Source organism: Molossus molossus, unplaced genomic scaffold (genome assembly GCF_014108415.1).
Source record: "Molossus molossus isolate mMolMol1 unplaced genomic scaffold, mMolMol1.p scaffold_m16_p_1, whole genome shotgun sequence".
In the NCBI taxonomy this organism is placed as follows: domain Eukaryota; kingdom Metazoa; phylum Chordata; class Mammalia; order Chiroptera; family Molossidae; genus Molossus; species Molossus molossus.
In genome coordinates, this window is record NW_023425344.1 from 214872081 (window position 1) to 214891528 (window position 19448).

Consider the following 19448-nt stretch of genomic DNA (forward strand, 5'->3'; position numbering starts at 1 on the left):
TCCTGTACGTAAACACCGAGCAGTTTTCTAAAAAACTCTGGGACTGAAACCCAGCGGAGACATAAAGATAAGGAGTTAATGGTGGCTTTGGAACACTTGGAGGGACCATAAAAAGAAAGATTAATGATGGCCCTAACCTCTGCTGAAGTAGACTCCTCCCTTACCTCTGAGACAGCTTGTATCGGCCCTCGCACCAAAAAGTGGCGCCAAGAGAATGTGGGGTTTTTCTTAATGTAGTTTTTTTTTTTTTTTTTTCTAGTTTCCGTAGTTTGTATCTATATAAGCCAGAGAGCAAAAAAAGTTCAATGCTGAGCTCGTCTCAGCTCAGCACACCTGCACCCAGACATATGCAATAAAGCTATTTTGCTCTACATTGGCCTTGTGTTGTGGATGTGATCTCCCGCCGCTCAGACCTTTTAAGCTTCGTGTAATATTCCATATGTTTACATTAAATGGATTACTGTAATTCTTTTATTCACATTTTGCTAACCTCGATTTTAAGCATAAATGCTAAAGTATGTTAAAATGCTCTTTTATCCAAGAATGTAGTATGTATCACCATCTTTACTGCAAGATTCATGGCAATCTTTTATTTGTTGTTTATTACATGTTGAAAGTTATATCTAGTAAGAAGTAAAATCACAAGTTAGTCTTTTCTGCACAAGAAGAGGGCGATTTTCTTGTTTTCAATTTCTCCCTCCGGTGGCTTGAAAATGCAAGTGCTTTGTCAGTCGTGCTTTGTCTTCCTGATTTTAAAGTAAGAATCTGCATCCTGCAAAAAAAGTGACAGTAACACAAATCAGCCCCTCCTTATATTTACCCCAATTTTTGACAATTACTTCTGTTTTAAGGAGCTATATAAGTATGATTCGCTGTTGAGGATCCTTATAAAACCTGGGCAAATGCTTAGAGTAGAATAAAAATAACAGCTAAAATTCTAGATCTACAGAATGGGCTTACCATCATTACCTCCTCTATCACCGGTAAGCATCTGCTCGTGTCCTTTTACAAATGCTGAAGTCTCTATTATTACTCTCTGGAGCAGCATATCATACCTACACTGACTTGCCTTCGTAATTCCAAAGATTCAGAATATTTAGAATTAAAATATTTGACAGATAACTCTTAAATGGTTTGTGAACTTTTAGTATATTGCTTAAAATGTAAAACAAGGCAACTTACTCATGTGACATTTTATTTGGGAAGATGTGCATTTACTACTTCCAAGAATTTGTACTAAGACAAAAATAAAACACAAATTCAATGCAGCTATTGTTCTCTATCTCTAAAAATAATGATTCATCAAAGTTCCAGATGTACTGTTCCTAGCCTAATGGAGAGAAACAAATTCAAGCATTGTCACCAAGAACATTTAGTTTGGGATAAAGCTATATTAGCATTCTCTTAACTTACTTATAAGCAAATCATAATAAGGAGATGAATATATATATATATATATATATATATGTGTGTATATATATATATACACACACACACACACACACATACATACATAATAGAAAATAATGAGGAAAGAAACTGGGAGGAGAGAAGTAAAAAAAGTGAGAAACAATTTTTTATAGTTTCTATGGTTTGTGTGAGGAATGAAGTATGATATCTCAGAAATGGTGCTGGGAAATGAAATGATGCCCAGTTTATCATTTTAAAAAGTGATGAAGCATTAAGGCCATGTAATGAGCCATATATTAAAGACAGTGGTAGAAAGAGAAAGACCGTCATCGTTAGCAAAAATTAGATGTAATCAAATGCTGGATTTACTGAGTGCTGTTTATATTTTACAGTTAGATATTGTGTACATACAACAAAATAACATCTGCTGTAGTGGAACTGAAACTCCATGGTGTGTTTTAAGAGTTTTCCATGTACTAACTCATTAATCCCTATGACAATCCTATGACTAGATGCTATTGTCATCATTAATCTCCATTTTGTACATGGGGACATTGACTTATAGAGAAGTAACTTGCCTGAGGTCATGGGACTGAATAGGGTAGAGCTGGGATTTCAACCCATGTAACCTGGCACCAGGATGCTATGTCACCTCTCAGTAAGGTGGCCTTTCCCTCTGGACTCTTATCCATCAGTGGGTACAATATCACTATATCAGCTGTACTCCAAATTTAAAACCCAGATATAATCTTTGAATGAAGCTCACCTTTTAAACCATCCTACACTACCAAGCCCCAGAATTACCAAAACACTTAGAAATGATTTGGCCCAAAGCAAACTGGTCCATAGTACAAGTTGGTAGAAAGAGTATAGTCCCCCACCTTCGTGATTTTTCAAGCTCTGGATGGGTTAATGTAGCATGAAAATTTTATAACTTTTAAGTCTCTTTAAGCATTTTGTTTTAAGCATTTTTGCTTTTTCACTAATTCATTGTTACTGTCCTGCAAAAAGTTGAAGCAAATTAAATGTCTAACAAATCATGGATTGCTTAGTGGTAGGTTATATAATAATACATATGGCATGGTCCAATTTTAGAATTCTCTTTATATAATCCCTACTAACTTATTTCTAAAAGAAGGTAGTATCACTGAAATACTTCAACAATAAAACCATCTACCGAAATAACTTTTTGTGGGATAATATCTATAATTTTTGGCTTAACTCCTTACAAAGTTTCCTGTGCTGTTTCTGCATTAAACTCTTTTGATGGTCAGAATAATCTCAGAAATAGTTTATATTCCTCACTTTTCCAAAATAATGAGTGATCAGCATATTTTCTTGGACCTGGACTTAGGCACATCTCAGATGTGCAGAGTGCTTCTGGATCAAGTCAAGGCCCAGCATCACACAGCGAGAGTGCATTAGTTTAGCAGTCCAGTAAGTGCTTTAACAGAGGTAGGCACAGGGCTGAGGTTCACGGAGTTCTGGGGAGAAGTGAGGTGGGAGGTCAGGTATCAACCCAAGGAGTTGACACCAGAGCTGAGACTTATAGGATGAGCAGGAGTTTGTGAGGACTAAGGGCATTTGGCACATACACTGGTCAAACAGTAAATGTAGAAGGAAAAATGGCCACCTTTGATCTGATTAGAAAGCTTCTTTCTCCAAGACCAATAGTAATTTATAATAAACCAATAGATATGCCTGGGGGATAGAATACTTTTTATATGTTTTGTATTGATAGCATGAGATTAGTAGAGGTTAGTAAGAAAAGTTTTTAAGCACTAGAAAATTTCATACTTTCCTAAAGATTGATGTGTATTAAGAAATGTATAAATTGTTCTTACCAGACCATTCTTAAAGTTCTCAATCCTTTTCTTCCCTAATTTGTTTGTTAGCCACATGGCCCAGGTTGGGGTATATTGCCACAAATATGCCACTGACAAAAAAGGTTGATCTGCGATCCACACTTCTTTCAAGTCATTGGCCATGCTGATTAGTATCAGCCGCACACAACGACTGGTTGCCATCTTGTAGGACTGGTCTCCAACATTACATAAAGTCTAAGAAATTTTTTAAAAATTAAGTGAATGGTGAGTATTTATTCAAGGTATTTCACAGAACTTTTAAGCTAGAAAGAACCCAGAAGTTGAGTGACTTTTCAATGTGACCTCATGGCCCTTATGACCCCATAGGTACTAATAGGTGTCTCTAATATTTCAAAAAGCCTAATAGGAATCATACACTTACCAGATAAGACAGTGCAGGCTAACTAAAAGATGAAGGTTGTTGTTTATTCAAATTGTATCATCATAATGTACTTAATGATAATTATATATCATTTTAGTAATAAAAATATTTAAGCAAATTAATACATACATTTAACAAATGAAATTCTAGAAAACATAGGGTCAATGGAGGTAAAATGGAGGAAAAATATAAAAGCAGTTTCTTGGCAGTGAACAAATCTGGTACTGTTAACCCAGTTAAACTACTACCATTCTATAAATAAGCCACCTGAGGTCCAGAAAGGTAGTAACTCATCTGTGCTCACACAGATCACTATAATAACCATTTCAAGTCCTTTGAGTCCTATAACTAGATGATTATGCTATTTCACCTTAGAGCTTCCACAGAAGTGTGAAAATATAAATATCTGTGAACATTTACACAGAAGCATATACAGATTTATGTCTCAGTAGAAACAGATCTTAATGGAGAGGGACAATTTCACGGTCTTTAAAGGGATTTTGTATTATTGAGTGACACTAGATTCTTCATGAGACATTTGCTATTCATTTGATAAACCACTATGTGTAATCTGAGCTGAGGGCAGCACAGGCCTGGGTGAGGCTAGTCTAAAATTATCACAATGCAACAAGTCTTTTTCTAAGCTCCTTCACTGTGATTCCTTTTTAAAAGCCCAGTAAGTTTAGCCCAGCTAGTGTGGCTCAGTGGTTGAGTGTCGACCCATTCACCAAGAGGTCACCGGTTTGAATCCCAGTCAGGGCACATGCCCAGGTTGTGGGCCAAATCGCCAGTGGGGAGCATGCAGAAGGCAGCCAATCAATGTTCTCTCTCATCAATGTTTCTATCCCTCTCTCCCTCTCCCTTTCTCTCTCTCTAAAATCAATAAAGAAAAAAAAAAAATCCCAGTAAGTTTAATATACTAAAATTCAGCCACACAGAATCTTTCAGTATTGCTGTAATTGTGAATTGATAAAAACTGGGTTTTTTAAATCACATAATAGATTACTTACCAGTAGTATCTCAGCAATTTCTTTAGCCTTTATTAAAACTAGCTGTGAAAGCACTATCAGCTAACCTTAACAATTTTCCTAATGCCACGAGTTAAGATTTGTAAATAAGTCATAAGCAGTTCTAACATGAAAACCCTGAGGCACAGTGATACCAAACCAATATATGACTACTAAAGCATTCAAAGTATATCCCAACTAGAAGTTTTACCTGTGTGGCATCATTAGTTAAGGCATTCTTCACAATATTTGATTGCACAGGTCCTGGGAAAATGTTAGAAACTAGGATACCTGGGTAGGTGGCAAGTTCAGTTCGGAGGCCATTAAAAAAACCCTATTAGGCCAAAAAATAAAAAGAAAAAAGAAAATAAATACAGACATATCTCATGTTTACTATTAGCATGAAATTACTTTTCTTCAACTATTTGTGAAGGACAGCAGGAGCACATTACAAACATATGTTCTGAAATGCCTGAATAAATAACAGGAAATGTAATTGTGCAATCTTATTAGGCATTTTTAACCATAAGACTGGAGGAAATCAAGAATAGCATTCTCAGCTCTTTCTGGGTATGAATGGATCGTGCCATCAGTGATTTTTATGGTAGGGAAGCTCTGGTTAGGTGAAAAACTACCCCCTGGAGATTCTGATAGACCTCCTTAGACCAATCCCTATATCGCCAAAGGGGCACATGTTCTCAGATTTGTTTTCTTTTTATCCCTCAAAGTGGTCTCAAGTGCCAATATTGGGGCCAGAGGGAGTAAGAGGGATCAGTACTCAACAGAACCTCTCAACAAGAAAGAATTCAACTTTTTCTACTTATTATTATTTTAACAGACAATTAGTTTCAGCTAACATTGATCTTTCCTGGGCAGTAAGACCCTCTAGACTTAAAGATACTTGCCAATTCTAAACCAAACAGGGAGTAAACATCTACTTTCCCTAATTTAGGAAATGACCCAAGACTACATTGTTATAAGCCAAGTCAACTACTGAAAAGCCTACATAGTTAACCCAGGGTACATTTATTTATGATCCAACAATTTTAGTTACCAGCCCTTAATGCTGACCCCTAACGAACACAGGGCCTATGAGAATTCATTCTGTCAGAAACTAATACAGTGCCTATTCAGATGAACAGGAAAAAGGCTTTCTACATAAATGAACTCCCATACCCTTAACTTTCTGCCCCTCTGTAGCAGAGAGGAGAGAGGACAGACGCCATGAGAACCAACACATCAGACACTAAAACCTCTCCTTGTTTGAAATCACACCTAGTATCGCATGTGAACTTTTCATTGATAAACAAGTTCACTCTATAGCTTGCTGGGCATTGGAAAAGGAAATGTGTCCTTCAAAGAGCCTTCTGGTTTCAGTGTTCAGCTAATGTTACAAGTAACTAGAGTCTCAATGTGCCACATTGTGTCAGAGGATCAAATCCTGTAATAAAACAGTGAATCTTTGAGGGCAGGCCAGACGACTCATAATGTGTTTGACTGAAAGCATCCTGTATGTCTTATGAGATACATGGTGACAAACAGATGGGGTAGCCACCTTCCCTCACCTACCAGCCTAAGGCTTGCCCAACTGCTCTGCAGGAAGTGACTGATACCCTTTATTACCAGCTATGAGGAAATCATTCGTGTAGCATTCCATTTCATCACTCTCTTCAACTGTCTTCTTTTCACAACAGAAAGGATGTCCTAAGGAACCAAAGCTTCAAATTTTCATGAAACTGATGATCATTCAGCTATTCGTCATATTATTCCAACAGTGAAACGTTCTATATAAACTGACCTTCAACAGCATTAATTATAAATCATGTGTCTCCTTTAATCACTCTTCTCCTCTTGGCCTTATGATTTAATTTGTTCCATGTTATAGTTTAATAACATTTCTTCATATCCACTCTTAGCCAACATTAAAAATTCATTCGTTTCTAATATTCACATCTCATAAGTTAAGCAAACTAAATCAAGCTCTTCTCCTAGCCTCTGCATTGACTAGACTTTCTTCTTCCAATGTACCCAAAGTAAACAGAGTCAAAGCTAGTCCTAGCAAGGGATATGAAGTTCAGGGCTAATCATCTAGTGGATAGTTCCTATTTCTGACATGCTTATATATTTAGACCAGGTAAGATAAATTCCACCTACAAGGGGAAAAGAAAAAGAAATCACAGAAAGAGGGAGGAAGACTACTTCCTGAAGTATGTAAAGAAGTGAGGGGTAGACCCCAAACTTGCTATGAATATGCGGTAGAAATGAGGAGAAGGTGAAGGGTGACATGTTGACTAGACTATACAATTCTTGAGGGCAGGGACCATATCTCAGCATCTTTGTACCCCCTGGATTTGCTGCAGTGTATGACACAGTGCAGGTGCTCAGTACATGTTTGTTAAATTAGAAAGAGGCATGTGAGGCTCAAGTCTTTTTCAGCATTTCCCGGTGATGTCATCTATCAAAGGTCTTTTTCTATGTCTCTCTACATCACTGCCCATTTCTATCACCTCTTGCAGTGATGGCCATATCCCACATGTACATTTAGGTCAGTTCCATCAAAGTTATTTTGAGCAGCCTTACCCGAAGAGCATGTTTGCTTGCACAATATCCACTAGAAAGGGGCGCAGAGAAGATACCCATGAGGCTGTTCACAGTAACAATCTTTCCTTGCTTCCTCTCGATCATATGAGGCAGAACACACTTTGTCAAGGACACTGTCCCTAAGTAGTTAAGATCTATTAGCTCCTTGTAGACATCCAGGCTAGTTTCCGCACACAGAGAACGCTGGGATCTTCCACCATTGTTGACCAAAATATCAATCTAGTCAATAAAATTAGAAAAGGGACACTTTGGTGAAGACCTGTAGACAGACTGATAGGGATCATTGCTTATAGTGTTAACTGAAGAATTATTGGAACAGAATGGTGTCTTTCCAGAAGCCAGTAATAAAAATATAAAATAAAAAACAGAATTCACATATGGAATTAAATTCCTATTTTAGGTGACCCTTTATGAAAAGTAGTAAGTGTCACCTGGCCATTGTGGCTCAATGGATTGAGCGTCCTCCCATGGACTGACAAGTCCTGGTTTTATTCCCGCTCAGGGCACATGCCTGGGTTGCAGGCTCGATCCCCAGTGGGGAACGTGCAGGAGGCAGCCCATCAATATTTCTCTCTCACTGATGTTTCTATCTCTCCCCCTTCCTCTTTCTAAAAAAAATCAATAAAAACATATTTTTAAAGAAAGAAAAGTAGTAAATGTCATAAAAATAAAAGCACTGAATTTTTAGCTTCTTTTGTTCCACATGGAAGAGTTAGTACTTGTTAAGGTATGAAAAGTACTAATTTCACAAAGGCAAAGACTCAGAGATTAAGAGGCCCAACTCATGGGCCTTGGTCTCACTGCACTGACCCATTTGCTTCAAGCTCTTTTAATGATAGCACCACGTGGGAATCTCTTGCAGCTACTTCAAAGCAAAACATATCAATTCAAAGTGCTACTTACTTTACCAAATTCCTGGAGAACCGCTTTGGTAGCCACTTCATGTGAACTTATGTCAGTCAGGTCAAGCGGCAAAACAAGTATATCTTTTCCTTTTAAATTGCCATTCTCTAAATAAAGACACTTACAAATTAGTGTGGAAGTCATGCAATAATTCATTGAAATTCCTTGCTACCTGTGTTAAGTTTAATACCCATCCTACAACCAGACTTGGCAACAAAGTCATTTCTGAGTAGCCCTGTAGAAGAGTTTCTCCGTGATCAAGAAGACTGGTGGTAATGTGGTAACATCTTATTGGACAAAAAGCTGGCTGGGTACCCAGGAAACAAAATGTCTCTCTTCGACTTATATATAAACAGTCTAACATTGGAACAGACTCTAGAAGAAATCAAGATTATACTACACACTAAAAATAAAAGCCAAAATTTTGGAGCAATTTCTTTTTTTCTTTTTATCCTCACCCGAGGACATTTTTCCATTTTTTGTTCAGATGGAGTGGGAGGGAGAGGGAGGAAGAAACAGAGAGAGAAACATCGACATGAAAGGGACACATCAAGTGGCTGCCTCCCACACGACCCAACCAGGGCAGGGGACAATCTGCAACCGAGGTATGTGCCCTTAGCGGGAACTGAACCCAGGTCTCTCTGGACCACAGGCCAACGCTCTAACCACTGAGCAAACTGTCCAGGGCTGGAGCAATTTCTTTAAAGTCCATAGGTACTTTTGTTTTATTATAGGTTCACAAAATTATTGCTCTTTTTATTTATTTATTTTTTCCATTTACCTTCAGATAGAGTGGGAAGGAGAGAGGGAAGAAGAGAGAGAGAGAAGCATCAATGTGAGAGACACATCAAGTGGCTGCCACCCACATGACCCCAACAGGGGCCGGGGACAAACCGCAACCGAGGTACATGCCCTTAGCAGGAACTGAACCCTGAACCCAGTACTCTCTGGTCCACGGGCTGATGCTCTAACCACTAAGCAAACTGGCCAGGGCAGTTATTGTTCTTTTACACACATTGAAAAACAAAGTTTATGCTTAAAATCAGTAAAAAGCTCAGAGCCCTCCAGTGACACGACATATAGAAGCTTCCTTCCAGAGGCTAAGGATCCCAGGAGGCAAACAAGGAAAAGTACAAAATCCTGGAATTCGCAACCAAGAAACATGTTGCACTGTAATGGACCTTTTTATTTCTGTTCATAAAAAAAAAAATTGCAACTAATTCTCTTGAACTCTAACCTTGGAATACAAGTAATGCCAATAAAAAAAATAAGCAAGTAGAGAAACTATAAGGTACATAAAGTCTTAATGGGCAAAGGAGTAAATTGTGAGATGTGAACTGTTTTAAAAGAGAAAAGTTTGCACCGGTTGTCTGACAGATAAAAGGAAAACCATCAGCCTCATTCCAACTAAGACATGCTGATCCAGTTCATCTCTGCCAGTACAGGGGTTGCAAGTCTCAACACTGGAGGAGCAACTTCCACAGAAATGGCCCAGGGCGGGAACACAGGTGGCCTTTGAAAGCACTATCATGGAAGAGCCCTTGTGGTTTTGGCAGCTAACTTTTATTTCTGTGTGGTCAGTTCCATCAGCAAAATGAAAAGGAAGATTTCTGAAGAATGACAGGTAGGTGACCAAAAAAGTGGTCTGCTGGAATATTCGAAACTGGTTCAGTTTAGATAATAAATGTCCATGAGAAATAATAACTTTATTATTTAAGACTGCTTTCAATGTGAACATAACTATACTAAAACTCAAACAAAAATAAACATTGATGCCCTATATATTAATATAAAAAATATCTCAAGTGCATTTTTTTTTATCCTCACCCAAGGACATTTTTGCATTTATCTCCAGACAGAGCGGGAGGGAGAGAGGGAGGAAGAGAGAGAGACAGAGAAACATCGACGTGAGAAAGACACATTGGCTGCCACCCACATGACCCCAACTGGGGCCGAGGACAAACTGCAACCAAGGTACATGCCCTTAGTGGGAACCGAACCCAGGCCTCTCTGGTCCTCGGGCCGATGTTGTAACTGCTGAGCCAAACCAGCCAGAGCTCAAGTTGTATTTTCTTAAACTTAATTCCCTTTAAACTTAATTCCTGTTCTTTCATCCTTTATAACAAAAAGCTTATACTATTCCATAGGATTTCAATAACTGACATTTCAACAACATAGGTCAGGATTCTTTCTATTAAATTTTTATGTTTACATCATGTATGTCATACTTAACCAAACTATTTCTTCTTTAAGACAAAAATATAAAGCATTTATTTGGTTACTAAAAACTCACCAACATTTGAGAGAATTGCTGGTCATTCCCTAATGCCAAGAGGTAGTGCAAAAAAAAAAAAAAAAAGTAGAAAGATAGTAGAAAAAGGGAAGAAAATGGCAACGGCAGCTAATTAAGAGATGACAAAAGGAAGAGGATTTGGGTCAAAACACTTGGAGCATGTGGAACCAGAGTGTACTGCCCTGGAAAATCCTACTCTTACCACTGAAATTCCCCAAACTGTATTTGGGTTTGGATTCTGATTTATTTCTAGGAAGCAGTGCTGCTGTTTTAGATTTACTTACCAAGGCATCTTCTTTTCACCCTTTCCAGTTCATGCACTCTTCTGGCTGACAGCACCAGAGAAACTCCTAGTTTAGACAGCTGGTAAACCAGCTCTTCACCGATCCCACTTGATGCTCCGGTCACCCACACCACCATGTCAGTCAGTTCCCATTCTATTGAGAAAAAAGTGAGGATTGAAGGGAGAAAATAAGCTAGAATTACACCCATATAATATCCAATGATTAGCCAAAAAAAAAAAAAAAAGTGTTTTAAACAATGCCACTAATTATGAAGATATAATGTGTGGAACTTAACATTTTAAATATCCTGTTTATGGCCTTGATTGTGGTGATGGTCTCACAGGTGTTTACTTATCCCCAAACTCATCAAGTTGTATGTATTAACTACGTGCTCTTTTATATGATCATCATACTTCAAAGTGATTCAAATTTTTAAATTAAATATCCTAAGAAAACAACTCCTACCCAATAAAAATTTTTAAAAGCCTGAATACATATTAACAATTATCAACTCATTTTGTGTATTCCAGATTCTTGGGTGAGTTTTCCAGACTTTACTTCAAGGTAAGCCTTATAACTCCATGGTCTGACTTCAAGGCTCTACGTATCTATAAATCTGATGGAGGAAAAGGCTAAGTAAATAGAAAGTCTGCCTCGACTCACTTTCTCACTTTCCTTCTCCATAAAATGAGGGATTCAGATAAGATGATCACTAAAGGTCCCATCTACTTTTCAATTCTAATATTCCAATTTCTTGCAATGGAGGTACTGATAATGGATCTGAATATGCTAAGTTCTACTCTATGGCATGGTGGAACCATTCCTGGACTTTTAAAGGCACGTTTTCCCCATCTGTCAATCGTATATGATGCCTATCACATAAAGGCCATTTGGTAAAAATGTTCCCCACATGCCTGTACTTTCATCTTAGGAGAACTTGGTAGTTTACCCCTTGTGAAATGTATATGACAGTAAGATGAAATGGATTCTGCTTGCCCAGTTTATGTTCTTGTTAAAGACTGTAAAAATGTGGCTGCCATCAACAAATCATCAAACAAGTGTTGGCGAGGGTGTGGAGAAAAGGGGACTCTAGTGCACTGCTGGTGGGAATGCAGACTGGGGCAGCCACTATGGAAATCTATATGGTGTTTGCTCAAAAAATTAAAAATTGATCTTCCATTTGACCCAGTGATCCCACTTCTAGGTATATACTCTAAGAAGCCTGAAACACCAATCAGAAAGAATATATGTACCCCTGTGTTCATAGCAGAATTATGTACAATTGCTAAGAACTGGAAACAGCCCAAGTGTCCATCAGTAGATGAGTGGATAAAAAAGCTGTGGTGCATGTACACCATGGAGTACTATGCAGCTGTAAGAAAGAAAAATCTCTTATCATTTGAGACGACATGGAGGGACTTGGAGAGTATTATGCTAAGTGAAATAAGCCAATCAGAGAAAGACAAATACATATCACATGATCTCACTTATTTGTGGAATATAATGAACAAAACAAACTGATGAACTGAATGGACCCAGAGACATGGATATGGGGTAGAGACTGACAAACCTCAGAAGAGGGGAGTGGGGGGACGGAAGAGTTACACCACAGAACTTATATGCGTGTATATGTAACCAGTGGACATAGACAACAATGCTGGGGGGGGGGGCATGTCGGGAGGAGGGTGTCAATGGGGGAAAAAGGAGAATCATCTATAACAAAAATTAATTAATAAAAATATTATTTTAAAGATTGTAAAAATGTTGCAGTAATAACACAATGAGGTGTGCTTTATTCTCCTGTCCAATGAAAACACTTATTTGCACTGCAGGAGATGATAGCCACCTTCTATCTGAAATCATAGAGTCACTGTGATGCAACGTTCCTATGTGCCTTGTTAATTAAAATATGTGCTATTTATTAAAAATAGCAAACCAGGTACCACTTACCATATACATTTCTGGTTTTCAATTAGAAAAGTTAAAAATCAGGAATCTAGTTTACTGATTTCATTAAGTGATTCTACAACCTGTCAGGTGGACAGTCTGAGCTCTAGAAACTGCCAGAGTTCAAATCCCAGCTCCCCCACACATAGCAGTGAAATGCTCCTGTGTGAGAACCCAGAGCCTTAATTTTCTACAACTGGAAAATGGGATTAATAACAAAAACTCCTCCACAGAACTGTTGAGAGGAATGAGTTAAAACATGTAGAGTTCTCAGAGCAGTGTCTGACACATACCGTGTTTAATAAAATGTCAATTGTAATTATTGCTAAAATTATTTAATAAAAAGACGTTTTGGAAGCAAAACATAAGATATTCACTCACTAATTTGTGTGTTTCAATTTCTCCAGCCAGGGAAATGGGGTTACTAATTATAATGACTTAACATTTTTTTAATTACTTCCTATGTGTTTAAATGCATAACCTTATTAAAACCCTCACAACAACCTTATGAAATAAGAATTATCTCAATTTTATAAAAAAAAAAAAAGGAAACTGAGATTTACAGAAATTAATTTACCTAGACTATAAACTCCCTTAAGGCTGAGACCCTGTCCACCTTGTTCCTTGCTATGTCCTCAGTGCCTAGCACACTGTAATATAAATAACTGTCGAATAAACACCCAAGAGCCCTAGCAGAGCTGGGATATGAGCCCAGGTATATCTAGCTCCAAAGCCCACACTCTGACCACTGGCCTATGGTGCCCACATTTTAATATGATCAGTATTTTAAAACCCAACTGTTTCTTAGCCATTCAAGAAAAAGCAACTTGTCCTCGGGAAAGAGGTTCCATGTAAATATCTGAACTAAGGATGGAAACATCCCAAATACCGTGTCTAGGCTACAGTGCTTTCCCATCATGACATGTTTTTATGGAAAGGCACAATTGAGCCACCGTCCTGAAGGACTTTCTCAAGAATAGCAAAACGTACATTCAGAGTGTCATTTATTCATTCATCAACTACTCATTGTTCCAAAGTTCTGCAATACTCAGACTCTAAGGTAAATATAGTGTGTTTGTAACTATTTACTAACTAGCATAGGACTAACAAAGATTTCATTTTTACCCTAATATGCAAATATTATTTAAATCCAATGAGGAAAACCCAGGCTAATATTTACCTTAGTACACCTACAATTCTGCCACCTTCCTGGAGAAGAAAATCTTTTTTTTTTCTTTAGCATCAACTTTTGTTTACCAATTCCAAAGAATCGGGCACACACAGTGGCCTCCCTAAAAAGCCTCTGAAAGCAGATTCTCAAAGTTGGAAGGAAACGTATAGTGCAATCCCAAACCCAGTTTGAGAATTCTCTCTTCAGGTGGACTAGTCTCTACTTAATTTCCTCATAGGAAGAAGCTAGTTACCTCTGAGGAACTTGCTCCTTTTTTGGACCAGTCTAATCATTCAAAGAGTTCAAGGATTCTTATACTCATACGATGTACATTTAACTTCTACCTGGCAGTATCCAATGCCCTGTGGCATCAGAAAGAATAAATCAAGCTTGTCTTGCACATGACAATCCTTCACTTATTCGAAGACAGCTGTTATGTCCTCTCTAAGTCCTCTCCTCTGTTGCTTCTCTAAGGCTAAACACATAAACACATCCAATTTCTGCTACATTCCCTCAGATGACATGGCATCAGGTTTCCCACTCTTCTGCTCACACCCCTCTGCACAAGCTCTAGTTGGTCAATGTCCCTATTGAAGGAGCTGGCCAGAGCAGGATACAGGATTCCCACGGGTTCTGTACGATTCGGAGCAGGGTGAGATGGCTAAATTGCTTCCCTTGTCCCCCAGTAGGCAGGTTGTGTGAGGGCCTGGGCAGTGGCTGGATCAGTCACTGCTGTGTCCCCAGTGCCCAGCACAGAGACTGACACAGGTTATAGAAGACATCTGTTGTTTGCAGTTTGTTGCTTCAAGACACTAAATATCTCCACGCTTGCCTAATTTCTGGCATTCACTTCACAGTTGACTCATAATGAGGTTACTGTCAACTAAAACCTGAGTCTTCCTCACATGTGCTGCTGTTGAGACTTTCCCTACTCTGGACTTGTGCCACAGATTCTTTTCTGGATCATCGTGCAGCATCTAAAATTAGTGACCTTTAAATGTCATTATGTGAGATATATGCTTGGAAACACAGAGAATTTCCCTGGAAGAGTACATAAAAGGTGGGAAATAGCGGTGGCCTCCAGGGCAATATACTGGGTAGGTGGGGGACGAGGCTGGGAAAGAGCTTTACTTTACACCATGTAACCTTGAGAATTTCTAATTTTCTCTTATGGGAGGGTAGTGTTTATTTTTCAAGTAACAAAAAGATAATGAATCTCCAAAGGATATTAGGATAATTTTTTTTCACCTTAATAGAGTCTGCCCAGCTTTCCAGTCTGGGCCGTTTTGGAGCCCGCATCTGTCCCTGTGTTCCTCTAACTTTTGTCATTATCACCCCACCCCCAGGAGTTCTTTATGTCATGTTTTCTCCTAATAACCACCCCCACAGAATTTTAATTCCACTAATATAGTATATATCTGTTTATGTACCGTACATATATCTGAGCTTTATACATAAGTTCTATAAAGTTTACTCTTCCATCAGAATGGCTAAATTTAAAAATTAAATGCTTTTAACTTAACTTTACATCTGTATTTGCTGAATAACTTTTATTTATTTATTAAAAATATTTTTTTCTTTATTGATTTTAGAGAGAGAGGAAGGGAGAGGGAGAGAGAGATAGAAACATCAGTGAAAGAGAACATCAACTGGCCGCCTCCTGCATGCCCCCGACTGGGGATTTGGCCCACAACCTGGGCATGTGCCCTGACTGGGAATCGAACTGGCAACTTCTTGGTGCATGGGTAGACGCTCAACCACTGAGCCATACCGGCAGGGCTGTTGAATAACTTTTTTTTTTTTTTTTTATCCTCACCCGAGGATGTTTTTCCATTTTTTGTACAGATAGAGTGGGAGGGAGAGATAGGAAGAGAGAGAGAGAGGGAAACATCGATGTGAAAGGGACACATCGAGTGGCTGCCACCCGCACAGCCAACCAGGGCTGGGGACAAACTGCAACCGAGGTACGTGCCCTTAGCGGGAACCGAACCCGGATCTCTCCGGACCGCAGGCGGACGCTCTAACTGCTGAGCCAAATTGGCCAGGGCTGTTGAATAACTTTTACTTAGATAAATGGTAACATATCAAAATACATATGCAAGTTAGCAAATTATATAACTACATAAAACAATGTAATTAAATGTATATTAAATCCTCCAACATTGTTATTTTACCAGCAAAATTAAAACATTGAAAAAATTACATAAATTTCTTAATATTTATGTTTAGTAACTTTAACTTTTAACTTTTGCTTGATATGTGAAAATAACTTGTAATTTAAATAGCTGCTACGTATTGTCAACACTTTTCCTTTTCAGTGCTTGACAAAATTAAGGGTTGAATAATTTGTGTAAAATTAAATAACAAAATATAAACTATTTTTATGTACTTTTCAAAGTCCAAGTTTACACAAAAACCCTGAGGAACAAACACAAATATCCACAAAGCAGCCAGTAGGCCCATGTATTCCGTCTGAGATGGAGCAAACTGACAAGAGAGAGTCTGCCAGTCACAGCCATAGTCTGCCAGTTTGCCATAGTTCTACAGCACTGACCTTGCATATGTGTAGTGTATTCTCCATGAACTCAATAATGTCAGTGTTGCACATTATACTCTGTCCCCTCCCCCCCCCCAAATGAGAGAAATTAAATACTAAAGAATAAGATTTTGTTGGGCAAGGCTGAGTTTTGGAGGGACACAAAACAGTGTACCCTCTAAGATATTTTTTCAATCTCCAAGAACCAATTTCCACCCATCACAGAAGGAAAACTGCTTCCCTTCTCTCCTGGCCCCATGTTGAGAGCAGAGTAGCTCTCATTTCCAAGTAAACCTCACATGATGAATCTTTTCACACAGGAAACTTGGTCCAGAAAAAACACTTCCCCTAGCCCTTATGGATCCAAAGCCTAACTTTGGGTAGGTCATTAAATTTCTCTGAATATTAGTTTCCCTACCTGGAAGATAAGATTAGCAAAGCCTACTTTGTACAAGTCCTTTGTAAAAAATAAAGGTCATATGTGTAAAGGGCCAAGCACACTGCTTAGCACATAGAATGTGTTTAGTAAACAATCAGCAAATATTCAGCAGGGCATAGATACAAGTGGGACAGGAAGAATGCCCCCTTAGGACGCCAAAGATGATCTTTACTCCAGGCAAAATGCCAATTCAGTTCTTTTCAGAGTTATACTTTTTTTTTTTTTTTTTTAGATGGCTGGCACAAGAGCAGGGAAAAACCTCAGGAAGCCAAGGAATCGATTCTGTCTGCCCAACAGACCTGTTACAAATCTCTAGTTAATGGTATTCAAGTGGCCTTCTGGATTAGTCTGTTTACTTTCTGTTCACTTCTGCATTTCAAAACCACAGATTTTGTTTCCCAGCCTAGAAACAAGTGAAAATTCCAACATCCCTTCTCCCTCCCGCCTCTTTCTAGTTAGTCACAAAATCCCATTGATTTTGCCTTTTTAAGTTTCTCTCAAATTCTTCCCTACCTCTATATCTATCCACAACCTCTGGCTTATTTCCAGTTTTTATAAATTCACATGTAATAATGGCAATAGCTCTGGTTTTCACTGCTTACAGTCTTGACCTCCTATGATCTAATCCAGATTAAGGTCCTTCATATTCCTCACAGCTTCAGGAGGGGTTTTCTCCTTTCAGGCTTAATTTCCACAGCATGACCCAAGCCCTGACCCAGAAATACACATCCCAGGGGCAGTCATGCTGAACTATTTTATTCTCTGAACATCTTATCTCATGATGTAAATGAATTTCACACATTTTTTATTGTAAATTGCCACTATGCTTGCAATATGATTTCCCTAAAACTTGGGAAGTCATACTCATCATTCCTTCCAGGCCGCCTCCTCTGTGAAATGCTACAGATCTTCCCCTGTAGGATTAACAGAAAAAAATAATGATAATTCTTATGAATAACTCAAATCTCTGGATAGGCCTGTACTTGGTAAGAAAAGAGTACAGGAAGGTAAAAACCAAGCCTTGAATTTGTGTCTTTGAAGACTGGGATGTAAAGCAAAGAGTCTGATGAAGCTTCAGTGAAGGGAGAGTCTGGTGCCTGGAGAGAGCTAACTCTGCAGACTTTTCCCCCAACAGTGTTGGGGACGCGGAGACTTTCCTCCCCCATGCGATATGGCATGAGGGCAGAGTTCAACTTGTACTATTCCAATCAGTAAAACAGGTGGAGAACTCCAGATTATGTGGCAAAAGAAAGGATGTTTTAACTGATCTAACTAAATATCAGTAGCCAAAGGAGAATATAGAGCCTTTCAAATTCCTTTCTAGGCATACATATTCCATGAGATTAATCATGTATACTTTTCAACAGTTTCAACATGAAAAATAAATGATTATAGAAAGCAGTAACTGTTCTTTCTGCATCCTGATAAAAGTCGCCTTGAAGAATAAATGTTTCCAAACTTTATTTTCAGATTCGCCTATGTCATGGAGGATGACCCACCCTTAATCTGTGCTGTACGTCCTTTCCACCTGAAGCAAAACTGTTGCTCTTGGAAATGTATGTATTTCTCGCTTATCCCTCTACCTATATAAGTAGTCCTCAATCTTCCAAGTCAGAGCACTGTTTTAAGGCTTATTGGAGTTCTCCTCTCGGACATGTCCTCAATTTGGCCCAAATAAAAACTTTTTTTCTTAAATATACAGAGGTTCAGAACTTCTTTCCTTTGACAATCTCACATTTTACCATTTCAAAACCCGGGGACAGTCAGAACTGGTGGAAAACAACTTCAGCAAGTAGAAATCGTGGCTCCTGTCAAGAGGGGTCTCCCTTACAAACCAGGGGGATGCGGCATTATTTCTCAGAGTACGGTCCTCCCACACGCACCAGAATCCTTGGGATCCGGACCTTAGGGTCCGCAGGGGGCCGGTCCATTCCAGCACTCTCTTACTTTGGCGACCAGGCAAGTCCAGACGAGCAGTACAAAAGACAGAGGCGGAATCGCCTCTTCCTCCCCCACCCGCAGCCGCTGGAAAAGGCTCAGCCTTGCGACACCGAAGCTCCATGCCACCCAGAGAGAGGCTAGGGCAGCGCAGACTCGGCTGCAAGGGGCCCGGCCTCCCACTCCCGAGGGGCACCTAAGGGTCCTCACCTGGACGTCGCCCCTGCCACTCGGCCCACAGCAGGGTCAGGTCGCCATCAGCCCTCAAGAAGCGCACCAGCTGCACCACGAACGCGAGCGGTACACACAGCGCCAGCAGCCAGAGCAGCAAGTCCCAGCTCATTGCGGCCGCACGCGCCGGCTCCACGGGAGGAAGGCAGACCGCACCCAGCCACGCAGAATTGCTCAGGGATCAGTGCTGCTGCCGCCCCGCCCACCCGCCCTCAAGCCCCGCGCTAGGCTCCGCCCAGACTCTCACAACCTTCGCTAGCCCCTCCTCCCTGCTGTGCGCGTGGGCGTGCCCCCCCATTTGCTGCATAAATTCTGCCTGCGTGTTTGCCCAATTAAGGGTTGCAGTAAGGAATGAGAGGCATGGGTTTGTAGTATCAAAACCGATTTTTTAGTCCTGGCTGGTTTGGCTCAGCGGTTAGAACGTCAGCCCGTGGACCAAAG

General features: G+C 39.5%; 1 protein-coding gene across 1 annotated transcript; it reads right to left on the reverse strand.

Annotated features, from left to right (window-relative positions):
- Positions 1-237: 237 nt before the first annotated feature.
- On the reverse strand, positions 238-19179 carry DHRS7 (dehydrogenase/reductase 7). Its single transcript, XM_036279494.1, has 7 exons — positions 18987-19179; positions 10746-10898; positions 8169-8275; positions 7245-7484; positions 4876-4998; positions 3255-3470; positions 238-772 (listed from the first exon to the last, which is right to left on the reverse strand). Exons 1-7 carry the CDS (start codon positions 19117-19119, stop codon positions 728-730), a joined length of 1017 nt encoding a protein of 338 aa, XP_036135387.1. The 5' UTR covers positions 19120-19179; the 3' UTR covers positions 238-727.
- Between the last annotated feature and the right edge of the window lie 269 nt (positions 19180-19448).

Excerpts from the sequence above, each read along its gene's own strand:
- DHRS7 (XM_036279494.1), bottom strand. The coding sequence starts at position 19,119 with ATGAGCTGGGACTTGCTGCTCTGGCTGCTGGCGCTGTGTGTACCGCTC. Across the intron at positions 8,276-10,745 it reads GGTGAAAAGAAGATGCCTTG|AGAATGGCAATTTAAAAGGA; the intron begins GTAAGTAAATCT and ends GTCTTTATTTAG. Across the intron at positions 4,999-7,244 it reads CAAGCAAACATGCTCTTCGG|GGTTTTTTTAATGGCCTCCG; the intron begins GTAAGGCTGCTC and ends TTGGCCTAATAG.